Source organism: Penicillium psychrofluorescens (genome assembly GCF_964197705.1).
Source record: "Penicillium psychrofluorescens genome assembly, chromosome: 2".
In the NCBI taxonomy this organism is placed as follows: domain Eukaryota; kingdom Fungi; phylum Ascomycota; class Eurotiomycetes; order Eurotiales; family Aspergillaceae; genus Penicillium; species Penicillium psychrofluorescens.
Genome location: NC_133440.1, coordinates 734,578 through 755,463, shown reverse-complemented (window position 1 = coordinate 755,463; position 20,886 = coordinate 734,578). Strand labels below are relative to the sequence as shown.

The window sequence follows — 20,886 nt, the reverse complement described above, 5'->3', positions numbered from 1 at the left end:
CCTGTGGAAACGAAAGCTGGCTTGAGAGTAATGCTGTACCTTTTGAAGACAATGAGAAGTATGTTTTATATTTATAGAGGAGTTGGAGAGGCAAGCCACACGGATTGAATGCAGCAAATTATGACAATTCAAGACACCTACTAACGAGTACCTGGACAAACTATATAAAGGCCGCCCCTCCCACTCCTTAATCTTCTTTCTTTTCAGCCTCGTATTTTCTTCCCCCACAGAACCTTTCTCATCTTGGGGAGAAAAAAGGCTTCCAACAAAAAAAGAATTTTTCAATTTGCCATCCATCGTTTCCCACAAGAACTTGTCAGCATGGCATCCGAAATCAGCACAAACAAAGTATACGTCGTCACCGGCGCCAACAGGGGTCTCGGCCTTGGTCTCACCAAGACCCTTCTGTCCCGCCCCAGCACTACCGTTATAGCTACAGTGCGCAACGACGAAGCAGCTGCAAGCCTGCAAGCCGATCATTTGAAAATGACAGACACCGGTCAGGGCAGTGCACTGCACATCATTCAGCTGGATTTTACAGCAGCCTTAAGCCCTGACGAAATCTTTGAAGGCTTCTCCAAGACAGTCAGCACAATTGACCACATCGATGTCCTAATCAACAATGCCGGGTTCGCCGCGCCAATGCACCCAGCAACCCAAACCCCCGCCGAGGACCTCCGTGCCAGCTTTGAGGTGAACACAATCGCGCCGCTAATGGTCTTTCAAGCCTTTTGGCCTCTGCTCCAAAAGTCTCCCTCCGGAGCACCGAAAGTCATCCTGATTTCGTCATCCGTCGGTTCTATCCGAGCTCAGGAGCCCATGACTGGGGGTGCATATGGACCTAGTAAGGCTGCTGCAAATTGGCTGGTCCGTGCTCTACACCTTCAGAACGAGGATAAAGGGCTCGTTGCAGTTGCGCTACATCCAGGTTGGGTTCAGACGAGAAATGGTCATTTCGCTGCGAAGGAGTGGAATTACCCTTCAGATCCACCGGATACAGTTGAGGATAGTGTGAAAGGTATGCTAGAGGTTATTGATGGAGCTACGAGGGAGAATATCTCGGGAGAGTTTGTTGCACAGACTGGGGAGGTTATTCCTTGGTAGCGCGACTGTAGGTTGGACACTTTCGCGGGAACCTACTACATAATTTATCTGGTTTCAGTTTGACAATTATATATCTTCAGCTAGGCATTTGTTAACTGTAATACCAGAGAACGCTTATTGAGGATGAAATTTGTATATACCTGTATCCAGCAGGTTTTCTCCGCCAGGTAGGTCTGTCTATCTTACAGGGCTGAATTGCTCATAGTAACTGCTAAATATAGATTCCCTCCAAATAAAATGGAGGAGCCATCTTAGCCGATTCGTTGCTTTCGCCTGACCCAAACCTCCTTGTCATCACCCTCAGGAGACCCATCAGTCGATGATACACGAGGCTCCCGCAGCTGGACCTCCCACACCTTCAGCTTGTAGTTGCCGCGATCTGCCTGGCCGGAGAAGATATCAAAGGACCATTCGTGCTTAGGACATGTAATCCCAGCACTGAGGGTGATGCCGAAGTCTTCAATATCAAAGACATTGCCCTGGGAAAGTGGGAATGACGAATGCGGGCATTGCTATCCAATGTTCAGCTTGATCCAAGAACCTGACCTCCAATCTCTGACTCGTACTTACATGATCAACGGCGTGAAATTGCCCTTTATAGTTAAACACTAGAACCTGTTCCTTCAGATCCCCCGGCTGGTCAATGTCCGCTTCCATCGGAGCCTCAGGCGCCTTGGCCTTTGTCGTTGGGATGCGGAAAGCTTTGCATCTTGGGGCGATCCGATAGGCGTCCTTATCCAGGTCGAGGTCTGGGAATGAGGAAGCAAGGCCAACCGGGTGCCAGGATGAATCGGCCCGGAACTGTTGTCTGAAGGGGTTCATGTCATGAGGGAGGTTTCATGTCCGGCGCAATCGGAGGTGTTCTATGGAAGTCTTTTTTGGGTCTGTCGCGGCCCCACCAATCACGGTGGGCTTAGTCTTATCCGTTTAATCCATATCAGGGCCCAGGGGCGTGCTCAATTCTACTCAGTGATCGAACAGGATTACAATGGAGAAAAATCGCTAATTGAGTATGAAGATTTTGTACATGAATAATGTCTATTTGATGCAAATGTACAAAAACAAGCAAAACGTAATCCATCTGTCGTGCAATACTCCAAACCCCTCCTGATCATCCCATGAAAATAGATAGTATGCAGCATAAATTAATCACCTAAAAGATGTCTAAACAAATCAAGCATTATCGCTTTTTGTTTTCGTGAACCCAAGCGACTCCTCCAATCGGTCGAGGAGCTCATTCTCCGATCCGGAAGAGGAGGAAACTGTCGATAGCGAACGAGTTTGTCTTCGAGATATCTTTTCTGGTAGAATCTGGCCTGCAAGTAGCGGCGATGCAGTAGGAGATTGACCCTGAGAGGTATTTGACGAGATTCCGCCTGAAAGATGCGCCGATGCAGTGGGAAACTCAGATGCAGGGGGCATTGCGGTTTTCCAATCATCATATATGTGATCGGCTTTTATTTTGCGCTCGGATTCCTTCGTGTCCATAACGGCTCGCTTGTTTTTGACTTTCTTTGCTCGCTTGGGGAGGGAAACATGCGCTGCTTTGGCGGCCGAAGACTGCGCTTCTCTGGCAGCAGCCTTTTTGAGGCGCTTCTTCTCCCTCTTCACGGCGTTTCTGTCTTGATGCTTTTGCTGAGATGCAGTAGGATCGGCCGTTTTTTCTGAGCCCGCCTCCAACGCAGTAGCCTTCCGCTCCTTCTTGCGTTCCTTAGCACGCAATTTCTGGCGGGAGCGAGCGTCTATAGAGTCAGTGGTGGGAAGTCCATAGGAATCGTTGAAGAGAGCGGCGCCGCCGTCATCATCCTCTTCGTCATCTTCCTCCAAGACTTTCTCTGTTTGCCAGAAACTTGGGTCCTCTTCCACTGCTTTCAACTCCAAGATCCCATGGCCTTCGAGGACCTGCTCGTTCCAGACTCGGAGGACTTTGCTGACATCGTCGTGGCGCGATAATGCATCCAACGCACCGAGGACCTTGGCGAACAGCCGCGATTCATCGATGTTTGGGTCATTCATGAACTCAGGGATCTCGAGGATGTTGTACGGTTCTTTGGAGGCTTTCAACTTGCTGTCGTCAATTAGGACCGTATTGCTTTGGTCCCATCTTTGGCCCACGGGTAGATGGCTGAAGAGTTTCTGCTGTTCCCCTCGTATCTTGCTTCGAGTCGAGTGATCTTTGGTAGAGGAATTTCCCGCTGAAGGCGGTTTCGTTGTCGAGTAACCGCCCATGGGCAAAGTTTCATTGTCAGGAATCTTCCTCGGGTATTGAAATTGGATCGTTGGGTCCCCCCACACTATTTCCAACTGTTTATAGACCTGAATCTTGTTGTTATATTGCGCACGGCTGAGATTGAACTTGTCTCGACCCCACTCTGCTGCAAGCGCTTTCCGCTTCTCGCCCGGGAATAATTTGTTGCAGACAGCCTGTACAGTCTGAGGTTGTGAGCTGGACCAGATCATAACCGTATGCTTCTTCAACAGCAGTTCCAGGAAGCGGTCCAGACCATCTCGCCTAGCAAAAGAGGGAGGAAACTTGCGCGCTTTCCGGTAGATGAGGGTGCCATTGAGATCCAGGATGACTAGAAGGGGACGTGGCGAGTCGCACTTTTGGGGACGCAGGGATGCCTGTGCTAGGTAACCCTGTTCTGGGGTAGGGACTTTGACAGGCGGTGGGCCCGAAGGCTCTGGGGTCGAAGCCATCGTGCTCATGGGCTGGAAAGAGCCCATTTGCTGAGAGGGTGGCATGAGGAACGGATTATTGTACATTGGGGTTCCCATCATGGAAGAAAAGAGTATGGGGTTGAAAGAGGGCATTGTCGGCATGGCATTAGAACCTGCGGGGGCAGGATTCCATATTGGGACACTGAACGCGCCGAAGGCAGTGGGAGACTGGTTCGGTGGTTGCGGAGGCAGTGAATTTCCATAGTACGCAGGCTGTGAGCCTGGATTGCCCTGACCATTCGTATAGGTACCGAAGGGGCCTGTGTTGAACTGGTTGTACTGCGGGAACGACGAAGTATTGCCTCTCGGTAACTCTCCTTCAACCTCCGCATCCCGGTTCATACTCGGGAACGACATGTTCGGATTCCAAGGCGACTGATCCGAGAATCGATCACCCGACCCATTACCAGTGAACCCTCGAGTCATGTCTCGTTCATTATCGTATGGCAATTGCGCGTTGGAAAGGGGTGCACAACCCGTTGCGATAGGTGCCGGTTTGAATGGCGTGGAGTAACTCGGGTCAGAAGGGGATATGGAATTATCAAAAACGACAGGAGACTGCGCTGAGACCTATGGAATCCAGAGAGACAGGCAATTAATTTGCGATCATCTGGGTCAATCTGGGGGATATCAATCACCAACCTTCCCAAACTTAGGCCGGACTAGGGCACGGTTTATTGTCAACGAACGATGGTAAGTAGAAGACCAGGGAGGCCGCAGCGACACGAGAAAAAGCGGGGCCATCCATCAGCGAGAAAGAGTTGAAGAGTTGAGTTTGTGGCAAGTCAGGAAAGACCCAAAATTGTGAGTCGCGGAGTTTATCGGGCTCACCGCCTTGGCCGGCAGTATTATTTTTCTTTTATCGCTTTCTTCTTCTCCCCCAGCTTCTACCGGATTCATACAACATGCCTATATCGGGCTTGCTGAATCGCCGTGTGCGCGCACGACCAGAGGAAGAAGAAGAGGTATACTCGGACGCATCAGCACCTAGCGAGGAGGGTGTGGGGAACGACGGAGAGTCCGAGGATGGCGACATGCAATCGCAAGACGTATGTGCCCTTTGTCTTGAGATTTAAGGGGAGATAATAGTTTACCTGACATTGACTTCAGTCAAATGAGTCCGGCTCTATGAAAGAGGATAGCGATGACGACGACGACGACGACGACCAATCTGATCAAGACGCAGCTGAAGAAGACAGCCCCGGCGACGACAATGATGACATTCAAACCTCGCTAAACAACATTTCCTTCGGAGCCCTCGCCAAGGCACAAGCATCTATGGGGCCTAAGAAGCGCAGGAATCAACTGAAAATCACAACCCCTACCGAGGAATCAACTTCTGCCCTCGACGACATCCGGGCCCGGATCCTCTCCGCGCGCGAACAGGAGCGCTCCAAAACCCAAGAAGACAAACCTGCCTCCACCGGAAAGAAAGAAAAGAAACGCTCCTCCAAGCACGCGCCAATGGTGCAATCTTCCAAATATGCCGTCTCCCGCAAGCGAACGGTGATCGAGCCCGCCGCCGTCGCCAAAGCGCGCGATCCCCGCTTCGACGCCGCAGTCATGGGCCACAGCGGGGCAGGGAAATACTCCGAGGCAGCAAGCAAAGCATACTCCTTCTTAGACGAGTACCGGGCCTCCGAATTGAAAGATCTCAAGGAACAGTTCGCCAAGACCAAGAATCCACAGCAGAAAGAAGCGCTCAAGAAACAGATTCGGTCTGCGTCGGATAAGATGCGTGCTATGGAGGCGCGGAAACGGGAACGGGATGTTATTGCGGACCACAAGAAGAACGAGAAGCAGCTTATTCGCGAGGGGAAGAAGAGTACCCCGTACTATTTGAAGCAGTCGGATTTGAAGAAGCAGGTTATGATGAAGAAGTATGAGGAGATGGGGTCGAGGGATCGGGCTAAGGCGCTTGAGAGGAGGAGGAAGAAGATGGCTTCAAAGGAGAGGAAGAATTTGCCTATGGAGCGGAGAGGGTTGGGTGGTGATGGTGGTGATGAGCGACCGATGGGGGATGGAGCGAAGCGCAGACGGTTGACATGATTGAAATGAACAGATAGAATACCCGGGAAATATTATTTACACTCTCGAGTCTAGAGATGATATATAAAGACCGCTCTGGATTAATCGTAGTAAACCATTTACCACATATAAAACAGTAAGCAGACAATGCCAATAATTCATGTCAAGTAAAAGTCCAAAAGGTATCCTGCGATAAATCGCCCAGAACGCCATAAAAAAACGCCTATGCAAGCGGCTCGGAAGAAAGTCAAGGCATCGATTCTGTCGGAAAGTTATCGTAGCATAGGCTGCATCAATGATAGATATAGAACGTCAGGGTCACATTATGTGGAGGGCAGATGTCTACCGAGTCAATGACTGGGCAGAACTCCGGAGATGCCCTCAATTGGGCGGAGTTCTTGCCTCGGCTGTAAACTCGAGGCTGGACAGGTATGGGTTTGTCTGAGACCAGTCACGTCCTCGAAGGGGAGTGTGCTGGGCAATTCATCGGACAGTGGTCGACGGCGAAGCTCAAATACGCGCTTTAGAGCCCTTGGCCGAGAATGTTTGTGGGTATCGCCACATAGGAGGAGGATTGTTTGGATGTCATCGGCGAAGCGATTCCAAATCACGAATGGAACAAGTCCCAGGCTCGTGCGCACAAGCCCAAAAACTCTTCTTTCTTTCTCCTCTGTGCTTCGGGAGAGTCCCGCCCTGCACCAAAAGGACCATGGAATGTCGCATTTGGGCCAGCGTTCGCCGCCGGGTTGGGTCGAGGATCGGGACCGCGACCCAGCGGCGGGCTGCCATTGTCCTGTTCGTATTCGCTTCGCGGACGACGGCGTGCGGTGCTATCAGCCGATTGCAGAAGCATGGGAGGAGCAGGGGCCGCACTGGCCATCGGATCAGGGCCCAGTGGCGCAGTTTTTGGGCCGGCGTGGGCGACTTGTGGAGACGGCGGGGTGGGTGGCTGATGTCCTCCATAGTGTACGATTCGAGGCAATAATTCTTCCCGGCCGCCAGACAGCTCTTGCACGGCCTCTTCGGCAGAATGGTACTCGCGAGGTCGGCTTGGAGTTTGGGACATGGGCAGACCCGGGGAGGGATGTGGAGCCAAATTATTAGATTGCGATGAGCCCTGATAGAAGCTGGAGCGCCCAGGCTCGCGGTCACGCGAACCCAATGCATCGGACCCAAAGACATCGGATAGCGGAGGAAGACGGTTGTTCGTTTGGTTCGCGGGCATTTGATGTATGTGGGATGCTGAGCCCAACGTTGGACTTTGGTTGACCACATGGCGTGTCAACGGCTGCGGCCGGTAACCGGTGAATGTCGCATTCAACGGGGCGGATTGGATAACGCGCTCGTTGGCAAATTGAGAAGCAGACGGGGGGACGATTGACAGACCCGGCGGGGGTCTCTTCTTGGAGCCGGTCCTCGGCATTCCGAACGATTCGGACGGCGGGATCCCGTCCGGGCCGTCATCTTTGGCTGATTTTTGGAGCCGCGATTCAATGATCGATCGCTGCTGCTCTCGCACGGACATACTCCGCTGCAACTGCTCTCTCATGACGGGATCATACGTCTGGAACCCGGGCGACAGACATGCCAAGCCAACATCTTGCATACGAACTCCGTCGCGAGCTGTCATGGGCCCGTTGGGGGGGCGAACTGTCAAGCCGCCGGCAGACGGCAGACTAGTAGAGAGGTCTAGCTTTCGAGGCCGAGGTCGGGTCTGCATCCGCGGTGACGACGGCGGTTCCTTTTTCACTGTGATTCTGGGAGGAGGATTGGCATTCCGGGATCTAAGGCCCAAAGTATCAGCACTGGGTCTTTTTCCTGGCGTAACACAACTTACGGGGAAATCGGGACCTGTTTGTCAGAAGGAGAATCTTTCCCAGCCGAGCCATCTTGAGAACTTGTCGACATTCGAGACGGAGACGAGGCAGACGGGGCGCTAGTGCCCGGCGGGGCCAAGGTCGGGCAATTCTTTGGGCTCGGGTTGCGAGTTGTATGTGGTGAGGACAACGGAGCCGCTGTCGCGGGTGCAACTGCGGTCGACATGGCTGCCGGCAGAACAATACCGGGAGGCCGCGGACGATATCGCGATGACTGAGTGATGGGGAGAAGAGGAGAGAGGATGCACCTTAAGAGGGGCCAGGCCAAACGTGGGATTGTCCAGAAGCTGGGGGGCGGTTCGGTCGGTATCGCCTGCGGAGCGCACAGGATTTGGGGGATTTGCGATGGCTAGCACACTGCCCAGCAACACCCAAAATGATCGATCACTGAGGCGCAGAGAGATGCGGGCACGGCGGGTAAGCAGCAGGCGGGCGGCAACAGATAGGGTGACGAGAAGAAGAGGTACAGATCCAGGGCGACAAGCGAGAGAAATGGACCGAGTAGTGTAGGTGTCGAGGGGTTCTGGGGGGGTAAGGGAAAGAAAGGCAAATGGGAGAGAGAGAGAGGGTCTGGACCCGGAGGAGGTGAAGCAAGAAAGGGGAGATGGTGGTAGCAATACCTGGTGAAGACAGACGGTGATGGTGGTGAACGAAGTACCGGGTACAAGCCAAGTGGAGCCCCGGCTGAGACACGAGTGAAACTGGCTAGCAGTATTGGACCCCTGGGCGACCTTCGTGGAAGGGGGAGTACCCAGCCTCTCATAGTAATTACTATGAGAGATCATGTACATCTATTTTCACCCCGATTATCTAATATTTTGCCGGCAATAAAACGTTTCGATCGTAGCTAAGGCGACTATCGCCTGCCGGAGTCCGTGTGCGAACGTGGGAATGGCCCCATGCGAACCCAGATGTGATTGAATGGCACCTGTCTCGAGTGGCGTGAGACAACACCAATAGTTCGAGTCCGTGCATTAGCCGGTCCCTAAGCGCCCACTAGCAGCGCCATATTTTGGATGATCACCGCCCGCGAACCGATCGCGATGATAACAGGGTTGGGTCGTTCCATCTTTGTAGGACTAGGTGACCCACCGGGGCGATCATGGAGATGTGTGAGACAGGTAGTGTGCTAGAATCTCGGAGTACCGTAGGATACATAAATGCATAGTTGCAGTAGTGTGCGGGAAATAACTAAAATTTAATTGTTTGTTTCAATCACCCATCACATCTGCAACCACTAGTGGAAGGATCCCCGGCCTGTGGTGGGGTTCCTTGCCTCCTTCGAACGCTGGCGGTCGCAGATGAGAAACACCAACACGACTACTCCATTTGAGGGCATGACCGTGGTGATCGCTAACAAGCGTCACCACCCAATAGCATTATCAATCAGCATGTGGAGTTGCTTACCGCGTACCTGCACCCTATGGAGACAATAGAGGAGATAGGAGAAGGAAGAAAGGTAAAGGCCCAGTTTAGCTTCATGAGGGGGGTGAGCAACAGCCGCGAATAGATTAAATCCATAATAAAGCCACCATCCGTCAATGTGAACTACAGCTATCTATAAAGGGGTGGGGGGAGGGACTTCCTTAAGATGTTGGTACTGGGGCCTAGTCGCAATGCTTGGATAGGCAAGATCAGCCTCAACTCATACCTCGTCCCTATTGATTAGGCTGATATTGCCTAATGCCCCCACAACCAGAGCATCTAAAATAGTCCACTATATCATTATAGGCTACGCACTTTCCAATGACATATGAAACGACATCTAGTAAATCAACAACTTAAGTGAGGTAGAGCGTATTAGCGTAGAGAAATTCGAATTATGCACCCAACTATGTCTTCTAAAGCCATAGTGCGGACAAGGGCCCGTGCCTCTCTTGGCATGTCTGCCGTGTCGTCGTCTCGCTTCCTTTCCAACGCAGTCAATTTGACCCGCTACCTTGGCAAGAGATGCGGCATCAGCTTCCTTCGACGGCAATCCAAGATACAAGAATAAACGTACACAGTAACGCTACACCAGGAAATTCACAGAGCTCATACTGTTCGACCACCGGTATCTATATGTGAACTTGGATGTAGAATTTGTATGTTATCACGCCGCTGTTGAGCTTCCCGTAGGCGCTACAGTTGGCTCGGTCGCCGATGTTCACGATTTAGGTACATTTAAACCACCGACAGAACGTCTCACAATCTGGGGAACCTCTACTTAATCCTAAAAGAGATTAATTCAATTTAGCTCATCCTTTGGCCCCGGGGCACTCGCCGAAGGAGCTTTATCTCAAGTGTCATGATTGGTCTGACTATCCGGGGTTACATGGCTTGGTCATCGGTATCGATAGTAGGCGAGAGGTATGTTTATGCGGGGGAATGGGGCTTAATGGACCATGTCCACGCGTCTATAAATATATCCCTCCGAGCCCACCCACTTTTACTTCTCCTTCTCTATCCTCGGTCTATCAATCTTTCAGATTACCAACCACCAAAGTCTACACCATGAAGGTTACTTTCGCCACCGTTCTTCTCTTCCTTGGCGTCGCCATGGCCACTGCGGTACCTGAAGCAGCTGCGAACGATCCTGTAAGTGCCTGCCAAAGGTTTATGCACAATTTCCTGTATTGTTGCTAACATGGCTGGAAAGCTTGAGAAGAGATGCACCAGCAGCGGTGGGTATTGTGCGGCGAATTCGGTCTGCTGCTCAAACGTGTGCATCGGTGCAAACAACAAATACGGCGGCTCCTGCGATTAGAGCACAGGCTGGCGACGCCTGCGTTAAAAGGGTCGTGAAAAGATCAGGGAATGTATATATTGAGCTATCGTGGTTTTGATGGCTTTTTTTATAACAAATCTCTACTATTGCGGATCATGATCGTTTCCGCCCAAATATGTAGCGGCTATTCCTCCTGAATCGGCCAGCATGTGGTCTGTTGAATCGTACTCTTTCTTCCTGTATTCTCTGTCCAGCTCTGAGTTATATTTTAGCCCTCCTTGGCCCCCTCATTACTAGATTTTCTACAGGATGGCCCCCAGAAATGACCCTTGCAAGACTTGTGTGTTCGAGGTGCGTACCAACATAGCAGTCAGGCTCGAAAGGATTTATTATTGGTCCAGTTTCCAGTTATAGATTTGTCCTAAGCTAGGTGGTTTCACTTAATCTATAATTAATGTGGAACTAGATACTTCATGCGTCAGTAATGCTGCCTCAGGGCCTTAACAATAAGAGGGGAACCGTCATTTTCTTTACGAATGCGTCTTGCGAAGTTGTTGCACTTGATCTGACGTGCTTCCATGATCTTGAGAAACCTGAAGACAGATGGAAGGTGGTTTACTTTGGCAAACCTTTCGAGCGGCGGGTGTCTACAGGTATCTCGTGGTGTCTTACACCCACACATTGTTTATTTGGGATTGCCATGTAGACATCCCCAGCTATTTGCTTGAGAAGAGCACAATAATAAAAAATCATAATTTATGTGATCTAATCCTCTCCTTTTGTACAGTAGTCTTAGCCATCCATCTATGATAGGAAGGCGGTGTGACGGTGTTAATCGATAACTAGCAACCCACTTTTTTTCTCGATCAGCTTCATTCATTATTCACTTCACTCAGTCTCTACGAGGGCCATTGGCTGAACTGCTCAATCCAGTAGAACTATCCGTCTCATTGACTGGGATATTTGTGTTCTCGCCCTATCCATCACTGCGAACCGAACAACCTCTCATCCCGACCTCGAATACGAGGCCCCCGGTCCCAGCGAGATTTCACTTCTCTCCACCACTCCCCCTACCTCTCAACATGCCGGGCTCTATCCACGACCAGGAACAAGAACAGGACCAGTCCATGATGGACACCGAGCAGGAATCCACCCCGCCGGGTAACCCTATCCTGTTGGAGGAGAAACATATTGTCGTGGTTCGTCTATTCTTTCTCTCGAATGATATGCAAATTAATGCTGATTGACCCTCTCCCAGCTTCCTGGCTCGACAGAGACTGCTGCATCCTTCCAGTTTGCCGGCGAGGGCCACACGATGGGTAATGCGCTGCGATTTGCCATTATGAAGAAGTGAGTGGTGGCTATACCTCTCGGATGATTCCTTTTAAGAAAGAGAAGAATCTGTTTTACTTTTCAGTATCAGTCCAACTGACTTGTCTTCTCTCTTTTAGTCCCTCCGTCGACTTCTGCGGCTATACTATCCCTCACCCCTCGGACGCGAAAATGCACCTTCGTATTCAGACCTCCGGTACGTCTGCACTCTTTCTTCCAATAATTCGATCTTATAGAGGGCACTCCTGCTAACAGCTCCTTTCCAGACTCTACTACTGCCCTTGAGGCCCTGGAGAAGGGCATGAATGACCTCATGGACCTGTGCGATGTTGTGACAGAAAAGTTCACGGACGCACGGGATCAATTCAACGCCGAGTCTGGTGATCGGATGCTGTCGTGATTTCATTGTTGTTGTTCTTTTTCTTATCGGCGTTTGTGGCTGGAGGCATAAAAAGTGTGTCTGGTCATAGGTCTTGGAGTTGTGTCCCATTGTGCATATTATCCCCCCGAATCGTCGAGAACGGGGTTCATGAATATAGACTTGATAGATGGTTGTATGATTTATGTGTCGGCCTAAATGTCAAAAGTTGCTGGGTTTAAGAAATGTCCTATGAAGTAGCAGGAAGAGAGAAGGATGATTGAGAGCCTAGTCAGACACTATATACACATCATGCCTCGGCTCCACTAATGGGCGCAGTTCCTTCAACTGCGGCACATTGTGGACCGGCATGAGGGGAAGAGGGTAGGAAAGATGTTGATGAGAGACATGACAAATGAAAAGAAAACAGACAGGACCCAGAATCTAATTGCGGCCCTCCAGGAAGCCAGAGACGAAGTTGCGGGGTAAACGCGCACCGGGGTCTTCTTCTGGCCGGAAGTACTTCATGACGTGGGAAAGCTGCTTCCAGTAGTTGAGGGTTTCCTTTGGAAGTCGATTAGTTTTCTGTCCGGGGTATACGAAACGAGCAGAAACAGCGCGAATGCCCAAACTAACCTGGAACTCGGCGTGGCTCTGGAAGAGCAGAACGTCCACCACGTTCAACTGGTTCACGTAGCGGTGCTTCTCAAACTCCTGGCGGATCTTCGTGCGGATGGCGGACACGGGCATGCCCAGCGAGTACATGGTCTGGATCTCGGGAGACTGTATCTCATCTCGAATTAGCTCGGTATTCTTCCATAACATTTCTCCCATCCCTAATCACACAGGCACTGAAACGCCCCAATTCTGCCATAACGAATCCAGAGGATCGAAGAAAGTGTGCGCGGCACAATTGGAAGGGGGAGGGAGGGTAGGTTGAAGGTTGAGAGGATGCGGGAAAAACTGACCGCACGAAGCCATTCGCGGTACGAACTGAGGACTCGGGATTTCGCGTCGACCAAGCTGCGAGCTAAATCACAGACAGAACCGTCAGTTTCATCATTTTCATCTCAGACAGCATGCCAAGGCGAACGGAACACATCGGGTGTATCTCGAGGCGGAGGGTGATGTTGGGGACACGTACAGGCGCGCGTGCGCTGTGCAAGATAGGTCGGGTTGATAGTCATGGTGAGTGAATAGGGGAAGATTTCCACTCAAGTCGGAGCTCGGTCTCTGCCGAAGGAGGGTGAGTGGAGAGGGCAATTGGCAGGTGTGATGGACCGGGACTGGTTTCGCTGAGGTTGAAGCGGCACGCCCACCACTGCCTCACCGCCTGCCCAAACCAAAAATTTCTTTTTCAGCGGCGAGACCAACCTCGATTAGTTCCTTCGTCTACGCGGAACTGCTTGTCTTGGTTTTGTTGGTTTTTAAGGAGCGTGCGATCCTGTGAGCTTTTTGCTGCTACATTGATCACCCCTGCGATTTCCTGAATTCCTCTCCTACAACGACCTCGCCCTCCAACCACTCTACCGTTTGATCTCTCGAAGAAATCCCGACATGGCGCCCATCAAAGGGTCATCCAAAGGCGCCCCTACAAAAGGCGGAGCCAAGTCATCCAAATCGTCTACACCATCGTCCGGGTCGCGGGTGAGCAAATCCACCAAGCCAAAGGGCAAACGACCGCCGCCAAAAGAAGTCAAGGCCAAAGCACGCACCGCACCGGAGAACCTGAAGAAGAAAAAGAAGAGAGTATACACAGAGGCGGAACTGGATCTGCCCAGGTTGAATGCAATCACGCCTGTCGGGGTAGTGAAGCCGAAGGGCAAGAAGAAGGGGAAGACTTTTGTAGACGACCAGGTACGAAAGCAAAGTCCCGAAAGAGACCTCGAAGTCATTAACTTTAAAAACAGGAGGGCATGATGACGATTCTCGCCATGGTCAACGCAGAGAAGGAAGGCCAGATCGAGTCGAAAATGATGAAGGCGCGCCAACTGGAAGAAATTCGCGAGGCTAAGAGAAAGGAAGCAGAGGCACGACTAGCCGAGAAGAAGAACAAGTTGGACGCTGCGAAGGATTCGATTCGCAACAAGAAAAAGCGCAAGAGTGATGGTGGAGACAACTCTACAGCAGTGGCAGGTGTTGCAGCGAAACCATCTAAAGGAAAACGGAAGAGCGTTGCATTTGCTTGAGAAAAGAGCCCGAAATTTGTTCATTGTCTATACCAAGATTTATGTACTTAGTTGAGATGGGGGGGGTTTGGCGTTCCCACCGGTTGTTTTTTTATCTCTATGTCTATTTGTATTTGATCATCTTTGTGCATGTTAAGAGTCGGTTGTATCGCAATGGTTGTAGAGGTGGATGTCATCGTAGCGTCCAAGGTAGTTGCTTCGGTTGATGTCGCCGTTTATTGCACAATCTCCAGGGCCAGCTTGCGACGAACAGGATCAAAATCGCGTTTTGTCAGGTCGAGGTCTTTCTCAGGGTCTTTATGGCTGGCAATCTTTCCAGGTAGCTTCTGGGGGTGCTCTACGATGCCGGGAGTCGCCATGTCGATTTCGTTGGCCATCTTGTTCAGGAAGTTGGTCACCTAGAAGAGAGTGTCAGCCTAGATTCTGAAATACCTGACGAAAAACATACCGGCTTGACAAACCATCTCGAGCCACCAAGCTCGAACCAGCCCAGATGGCCACCCCACGAGGTAGTCATCATAACACCGTAAGGCGTCTGGGTGATTTCTTGGAATGGAAGAGCATTGCGTGAAGCAATCTAGAATGGATCAATGCTATTTCTTTCGGACATAGATTGTCGACTTACGGGGTCATCTTCGGCCTGAATAGTCATGAATGGAATGCGGATTGCCAGCATCGAGTCGGTAGATGTAGCATCACGGTAATATGCGCCTTCGGTTGGGTAGCCCCATAATGGACATTGCAAAGCCCTGCTTGAAATTAGATATCATGAGTTAGGAGGACAGATAATCATGCGTACCGATCAAATTCATGCAGGTACTTGATATTTCTCACGGCCTCGACGTCAATCCGCGGATTTTTCGAGATTTCCTCGACGTGTCTGGCGTAATATGTCAATAGACAAGAAAATATCCACCAGGCAAAATTCCGCTTACTGTTCGATCATTTGCTTCATACTGGAGCCCATGGTCGAGCTGTATACCTCCATACCCAACCAGGTGCTCTGCAGGTTCATAGAGCTGACATCAAGGTTCCATGGGCTCGCGCAGATCACGGCAGCCTTGAGTTGACAGGCATCTCCTTCCTCGCCTAGGTACTGTATACACTGTGAGCATATATCTTCCATTGTCGCTCTCGTCAGTCCTCACATTGGTAAGGATATTAGCACCCAGAGAGAACCCGATGCCAAAGAGTGGCCTGTTGGGAAACATCTTCCGGAGCCATTTCACGGACTGTCGGACATCCCACGTAGCCCGAGCATTGTAAAGAACGCCGCTAGTGATCTTAGTCTGGGCACATCCTCTCGAATTGACCACGCATGCTTCCCAGGACTTATCCGCGACAAGCGGAGCAAGGACATGCCGCAAGTACAGTTCATGAGAGCCACCGCTCAGACCGTGAAGGACAACAAGCATGGGCTTTGTGTCGTCCGACGGCAGAGCCGCAAATTGATCTTCGGAGAAAAACGACGTTCGTTCAGGCAGGCCGGATGGCAGCGTGTATGTCCTCGCCTGGTCGGTGAGCTCTCCCTCTGGAGGCATGTCGTAGGGCTCCACGACGAAATCAATCGCATAGTGTCCCGTGTACGCTGCACTGTCGGACGGGAACACCTTGCGCTTGTAGTAAATCGGCACCGGGTCGTATTTCATCACGGTCCAAGCGGTCTGCAGGTGCCCGTTGAATAGGAACGGGTTGAGATTGCATTCCTTCGGTGTGGCACTGCGACAGACGTCCACCAGAGTGGTCTTGTCCCCAGCCTTTGATTTCAGTAGTAACTGGTTGTCCTTGGAGTGATAGAACGAGATCCGCCCGCTCGGACGAATCCAGGACAGCAGGCCCATTGTTGCTCACAAGAAGGTTGATAACAACTGTGAAAACGAGGGGATACGACCTGAGGCGAAATCAAACAAGCGTTGCTAACAGTCTATGAAAAGTTTTTCCTCTATGCTGGATAAGCCAAAACGTGGCCCGGATGAACTGCCTGAACAAGGGACGGGCCGAGGCATTTGCCCGATCGAGCGCCAATGACTAATAGGGTCATGTGACTGGGCCCGCGCTCGTGAAGAATGATCGCCTTAGTCATCCCCAGGCTGGTCATCCATGTGCCCCGGTCACTCTCTCCTGTCAGTTGACACCGTCAGGACGCAACTAACAGTCTGTTCGGCTCCCTAAAGACTCGGATTAAGAGATGTTGACGTCTGCAGCCCTGTTGTTGTTCAAAAATGGAGTGCCCACGCATTGTGCTCGATGCGGCAACCAACATACCGCATGCGGAAGTCCTGCACAGCTTCCGGCTTGGGCCATAAAATGACAAGCAGACCCCGGAGGCTCTGACAATAATGCTATTCTAAGGAACAGAGGACTGCCCTGAAGAATGTCCGGGGCTGCTGCATTGGGAACATCTGTCAAAGAACGGCATTGGCAGCCCGGATCCTCGCCCAATATGTAATACTGATAACATGCACAACACCCACGTTCGGTGACCCAGTCCCATGGACCGTTTTCGTGCACTGCTGGACTTATTCCTCGGGCTACTTGAAGGTCAACAGATCCACCTTTGGCTTTTCTTTCCTTCTGCCTCTTTGGTCACGCGGATACACCTTTTACCTTATTCTGTTACAGTATGATCTGTCCGAGCGAACTATCAAGCCCACGCCCACCACTCTGATACAAGTCTACTCATGGGATCTGATCATCAAAGAAGTTCTGTGGGTCTGTCCCGGACAGAGAGCACCGGCTCTCTCCCATTGTCCAAGTCCTTAAGAAGAGCGAACATGTCGGATCGCCTGCGCCGTGCTACAGAGAAATTCAAGATTTTGTCCAAAATGCGACCTTGGCCACCACATCGTTTGAGGAAGAGACAGCGGGAGGACGATCCCGGTCGCTGTCATCTCATGGAATTACCTACGGAGCTGCTCCTGGAAATCATATCGCATCTCACACTGTTGCCAGAAGCAGCGCTGGCCCTTACTTGCAAGCGCATGTTTGCGATATCTGGAGAGATCCTCGCCTCCAAGTCCCTCCGGTTCAGTCGCGACTTCGCGCCCTTGTTCCACCACTACCGCAACGGACACAACTACGTCACGCCAAGGTGGCAGTTCCTCACCCTGCTAGAGAACAGCCGGTGGCGTCTGTGCTCGAAGTGCCTGAAACTCCACCCTCGAGCCGCATTTTTGCCCCGAGAGTTGCGTCGCAAAGCAGACAATCGAACCTGCAATGTCGGAGAGTTGGCGGGAATTGTCGATTTGTGCCCGTGCAAGAAGTTGACATTCCGGGATAAGATGGACCTAGTGGACCATCTGCGCATGCGGCAGATCACCCTCACAGCCCTCAAATCCCAGTTCGGCAATTCAGTCACAGATCGATATTGCTGGCACTCATGCACCGAGCAGTACGGGCCAACAGAACTTAAAATTGCTCTGTTTCCCGAAATCAACGAGGAGAACCAACTGGTCGTTCGCACAGAGTATCATCTCACGACGGAACCGGGCCAGATCGGCAAGGAGGAATGCATGACACCGCGTTTCGGGTGTGCTCACCGATCTGTGGACCTGTGGCTCGCGAGCGTGTATCAAACCACCATCTGCCGGTTATACGATTCATTCTGCACCTCCTGCAGGCGCATATCTGTCTGCAGTGCTTGCAACACGACGTTAAAGTGTCCTCGCAAGCAACCGCTCAACACGGATAAGTCCGGCAAACGAGCGACCTATTCTTTCTGGACGCAGAGATCTCTTGGAAGCATTTCATCTGTTCCGGACCAGGACTGGGCTATTCAAAGAATCCATCCCGCTGAGCCGTCCATAAGTGTGGATAACTGTAATGAACTTTGCCCGTGGACTGTCCGGGAGCATCCACCGCTTGCTTTTGCGCCCAGTCTGGATCAGGAGATCATTGATCCAGCCATGAATGATCAGACTATGTCCCAGCTGTATTCGTCGATTCGCATGATATAAAGGGGTTTCGTGCTGCTTACTTGGAGTTGAATTGGAGGGAATTGGACGGAATCGGAGGTTATTTTCCCATCATGTGCATTGCATATTCGGTCATCTCGTGGGTGTATAGATACTACGTTGTACAGAGCATTGTCTTGTTGTCATTTTATAGAGTGTCATCAAATGGATTTTACAACTAGAATATAGGGACCTGTGAAAACGACGCCGAAAATGATAGCCTCTGGCGCTAGAAACGGCCTCCTTTCCACCCGTAACTTCAGACTGCGAGCCGCCGCTTGACCGCTCGCTGCTCGATACCGCCCCCTATTCTACACCTAACTAGGACTATTAGTCATCTACCTCTCGCCCTATCAACGCTCGACTTAACGATAGTTCCCTCCGTTTCTACTAGCGACCAAAACGACGCCGAAAATGGCTCCCCTCTACATCCAAACCTAGGCCTCCCTCCTTTTCGCCTAGCCTAGTCGAGCGGCTTTAAGATGCTCCGTCCGCCCTCTCTTAAGGGTCTTTTAATACCCTTCTCCTTATTCTACCTCCGCTACCTCGATCGACCTCGATATACTTAATTCCTAGATCTCTTATTATAGAATCTAAACCTTAGCCTTTGTCTCTAAATTCTCCTTATGGCGCCTATGTCCGTACCGCTAGCTTAAGTTAAGGAGTACTAGTACTAGACCGATCCTATCCTTTATAAGGAAATTCGAGCTAGACTAAAATATTTCCGTAGTCTTAGATGGCTCCCTCTAAACTTTAAGCCTAGAACGCTAATAGGAATCGCTATAGTCAAACGGTACTAGCGGAAGTAGGTTAACCCTTAATAAAATAAAAACCTTATGGCTAGCTAATACGGAAATAGATATTATATTTAATCGAACTAGGACTACGTAGACTATCTTCTACTAGAAGATTAAGCGATTTATATAAACTTTTTTGACTAGATGTTTAAGATATCATAAAAGAAAGTACTTTAATCGTATAACGAATACTAGCGCCGCCTTTATTAATACTTCGAACTATTCGCCTACTATAGTATTAATAACGATATTTATTCTGACCAGGCAAATGTGCTTGAGCTTCAAGTAATCTCACGGTCAACTGTTGCTGTTCCAACTGGAGATCCATGTCAACGGAGTTCCTCGAAAGTAGTTCCGTATCACTAACCTAGTAGTCCGCGATGTGATTCCGTAGTCCTTGATGTGTCTCAAAACAGTTAAAGCAGGTCTGACATTGTAATCGCCTTGCGCTTCGATCATTTTTGTGTGTTTTGCTCGGATCAACAGCGATGAAACGGGTGTGGTTTTGCATCTTGTCTGGTTTGTAAAGGTTCGAAAGGCTTCTACGCCTGATCGAGCGGGGTTACCCTAAACGCTGGGGCGCGGGTACTTAGGTATTTGCCTATTGCCACAAGTCGCTCCACCGATTGGGTGTCGAAGTGGAACTTATAGGGGTATAAAATCTTACCGTCGGCTGCACTACTTGGTTCAGAATCTTTAAAAATTCCTCTCTTCTCTTGCCTGGATCACCATCTGGTCGCACGGAACATCGCCCCTTTCCATACAAACATGCCCAAATGCTCCGAATGCAACGATGAGGGCATGGTTAGCACATCAATCTGCCCTAAATGCAACGGTTATGGCAGGACAAAAAGATCATTATGCCTAAGAACCGATTCGAACAATAGAATGGAGAGCTGGACGATACAAATGAACAAGTGAGGTGATTTCTTCCTATACTGAGAACGCCCCGTACTTATTGAGAGGCATGGCGATTAGGGAGAAAGAGTTGTCACCTGGCTATAGGCAGTTTTTGCAGGGATGAGTGAATAGGGTAGTGGGGTTTGAGGCGCCGGCGGCGGAGATGTTGGTGTAAGATAGTCTGACGCCTGTTATTTTCTAAACAATTGCTACGCATTAGGACACCAATACGACGATCAGATACTTCGTGGAAAGCCCAACGATGCAAGATACGTGGCTCTTAGCATTTGTTTTGGTGAAGTAGTTATGCGGCTTCCCTAAGCTGCAGCATCGTTCCCTAGCCTATTGATAGCGTCGTGAGAGAATATGCCACGTCATCCCCTCAGAAGTAGGTATTGCGGGGCTTAGGTTGCACCATGCAGAGCCAATAACATAAATGTATGCGTGATCATAAGGCCCACCGCAAGAAGGTCGGATGATGTTTACTAGAATGGGATAGAACACGAATATTTGTTCACAGCCTAAAATAAGTAAGAGCACATAATTTGGAAGATTCCATTATAGGAAATGTGCAGAAGGTGTGCAAGTAGAACGCGCACGGACGTGCTTGCACGAAGTAGTTCGCCTTTTCTACCCGTAAACAACAGCATGCTACGTTCTCTCTGACACAGAAGATACCTCTTTCGACAGTGATTCAAGTACATCGAAGAATCTGGCCGTACTTTTGTCTGAGAAACCCCTCTCTATCTACAGGCCACAGCGCATAACGCTCATTTTATCGATGCTAACAGTAGCAACGCCCTTTGTTGCACATCAGGTAATTCGTAGGCAATTTGTACTATAAATTGCGGGCCATCTTCCCGCAAATCTCTGTATTCTGACCAGTTTTTCAGTTGATAGTCGCACATTACCTCAAGTAT

The 20,886-nt window shown here is 50.5% G+C and overlaps 10 protein-coding genes across 10 annotated transcripts; 5 read left to right on the top strand and 5 right to left on the bottom strand.

The window, feature by feature from the left end:
- Nucleotides 1–321: 321 nt before the first annotated feature.
- Nucleotides 322–1,104, top strand: PFLUO_LOCUS2488 (uncharacterized protein; the record flags this gene model as incomplete). Its single annotated transcript, XM_073779634.1, has 1 exon — nt 322–1,104. One exon carries the CDS (start codon nt 322–324, stop codon nt 1,102–1,104), a length of 783 nt encoding a protein of 260 aa, XP_073636569.1.
- Nucleotides 1,105–1,355: 251 nt separating this feature from the next.
- Nucleotides 1,356–1,926, bottom strand: PFLUO_LOCUS2487 (uncharacterized protein; the record flags this gene model as incomplete). Its single annotated transcript, XM_073779632.1, has 2 exons — nt 1,356–1,616; nt 1,675–1,926. The coding sequence occupies 2 exons, from the start codon at nt 1,924–1,926 to the stop codon at nt 1,356–1,358; spliced, it is 513 nt and encodes a 170-aa protein (XP_073636568.1).
- Nucleotides 1,927–2,277: 351 nt separating this feature from the next.
- Nucleotides 2,278–4,182, bottom strand: PFLUO_LOCUS2486 (uncharacterized protein; the record flags this gene model as incomplete). Its single annotated transcript, XM_073779631.1, has 1 exon — nt 2,278–4,182. The coding sequence occupies one exon, from the start codon at nt 4,180–4,182 to the stop codon at nt 2,278–2,280; it is 1,905 nt and encodes a 634-aa protein (XP_073636567.1).
- A 548-nt stretch (nt 4,183–4,730) lies between these two features.
- On the top strand, nt 4,731–5,874 carry PFLUO_LOCUS2485 (rRNA bioproteinsis protein rrp36; the record flags this gene model as incomplete). Its single annotated transcript, XM_073779630.1, has 2 exons — nt 4,731–4,874; nt 4,936–5,874. The coding sequence occupies 2 exons, from the start codon at nt 4,731–4,733 to the stop codon at nt 5,872–5,874; spliced, it is 1,083 nt and encodes a 360-aa protein (XP_073636566.1).
- Nucleotides 5,875–6,460: 586 nt separating this feature from the next.
- PFLUO_LOCUS2484 (uncharacterized protein) lies at nt 6,461–7,483 on the bottom strand (the record flags this gene model as incomplete). The annotated part of the gene is made up of 1 exon (XM_073779629.1): nt 6,461–7,483. One exon carries the CDS (start codon nt 7,481–7,483, stop codon nt 6,461–6,463), a length of 1,023 nt encoding a protein of 340 aa, XP_073636565.1.
- A 4,036-nt stretch (nt 7,484–11,519) lies between these two features.
- Nucleotides 11,520–12,169, top strand: PFLUO_LOCUS2483 (RNA polymerase subunit AC19; the record flags this gene model as incomplete). Its single annotated transcript, XM_073779628.1, has 4 exons — nt 11,520–11,636; nt 11,696–11,787; nt 11,889–11,965; nt 12,036–12,169. The coding sequence occupies 4 exons, from the start codon at nt 11,520–11,522 to the stop codon at nt 12,167–12,169; spliced, it is 420 nt and encodes a 139-aa protein (XP_073636564.1).
- Nucleotides 12,170–12,571: 402 nt separating this feature from the next.
- PFLUO_LOCUS2482 (uncharacterized protein) lies at nt 12,572–13,314 on the bottom strand (the record flags this gene model as incomplete). The annotated part of the gene is made up of 4 exons (XM_073779627.1): nt 12,572–12,691; nt 12,764–12,910; nt 13,096–13,157; nt 13,272–13,314. 4 exons carry the CDS (start codon nt 13,312–13,314, stop codon nt 12,572–12,574), a joined length of 372 nt encoding a protein of 123 aa, XP_073636563.1.
- A 370-nt stretch (nt 13,315–13,684) lies between these two features.
- On the top strand, nt 13,685–14,316 carry PFLUO_LOCUS2481 (60S ribosomal subunit assembly/export protein; the record flags this gene model as incomplete). Its single annotated transcript, XM_073779626.1, has 2 exons — nt 13,685–13,984; nt 14,038–14,316. The coding sequence occupies 2 exons, from the start codon at nt 13,685–13,687 to the stop codon at nt 14,314–14,316; spliced, it is 579 nt and encodes a 192-aa protein (XP_073636562.1).
- Nucleotides 14,317–14,531: 215 nt separating this feature from the next.
- On the bottom strand, nt 14,532–16,157 carry PFLUO_LOCUS2480 (uncharacterized protein; the record flags this gene model as incomplete). The annotated part of the gene is made up of 6 exons (XM_073779625.1): nt 14,532–14,714; nt 14,765–14,893; nt 14,942–15,065; nt 15,116–15,196; nt 15,252–15,412; nt 15,465–16,157. 6 exons carry the CDS (start codon nt 16,155–16,157, stop codon nt 14,532–14,534), a joined length of 1,371 nt encoding a protein of 456 aa, XP_073636561.1.
- A 933-nt stretch (nt 16,158–17,090) lies between these two features.
- Nucleotides 17,091–18,272, top strand: PFLUO_LOCUS2479 (uncharacterized protein; the record flags this gene model as incomplete). Its single annotated transcript, XM_073779624.1, has 1 exon — nt 17,091–18,272. One exon carries the CDS (start codon nt 17,091–17,093, stop codon nt 18,270–18,272), a length of 1,182 nt encoding a protein of 393 aa, XP_073636560.1.
- Between the last annotated feature and the right edge of the window lie 2,614 nt (nt 18,273–20,886).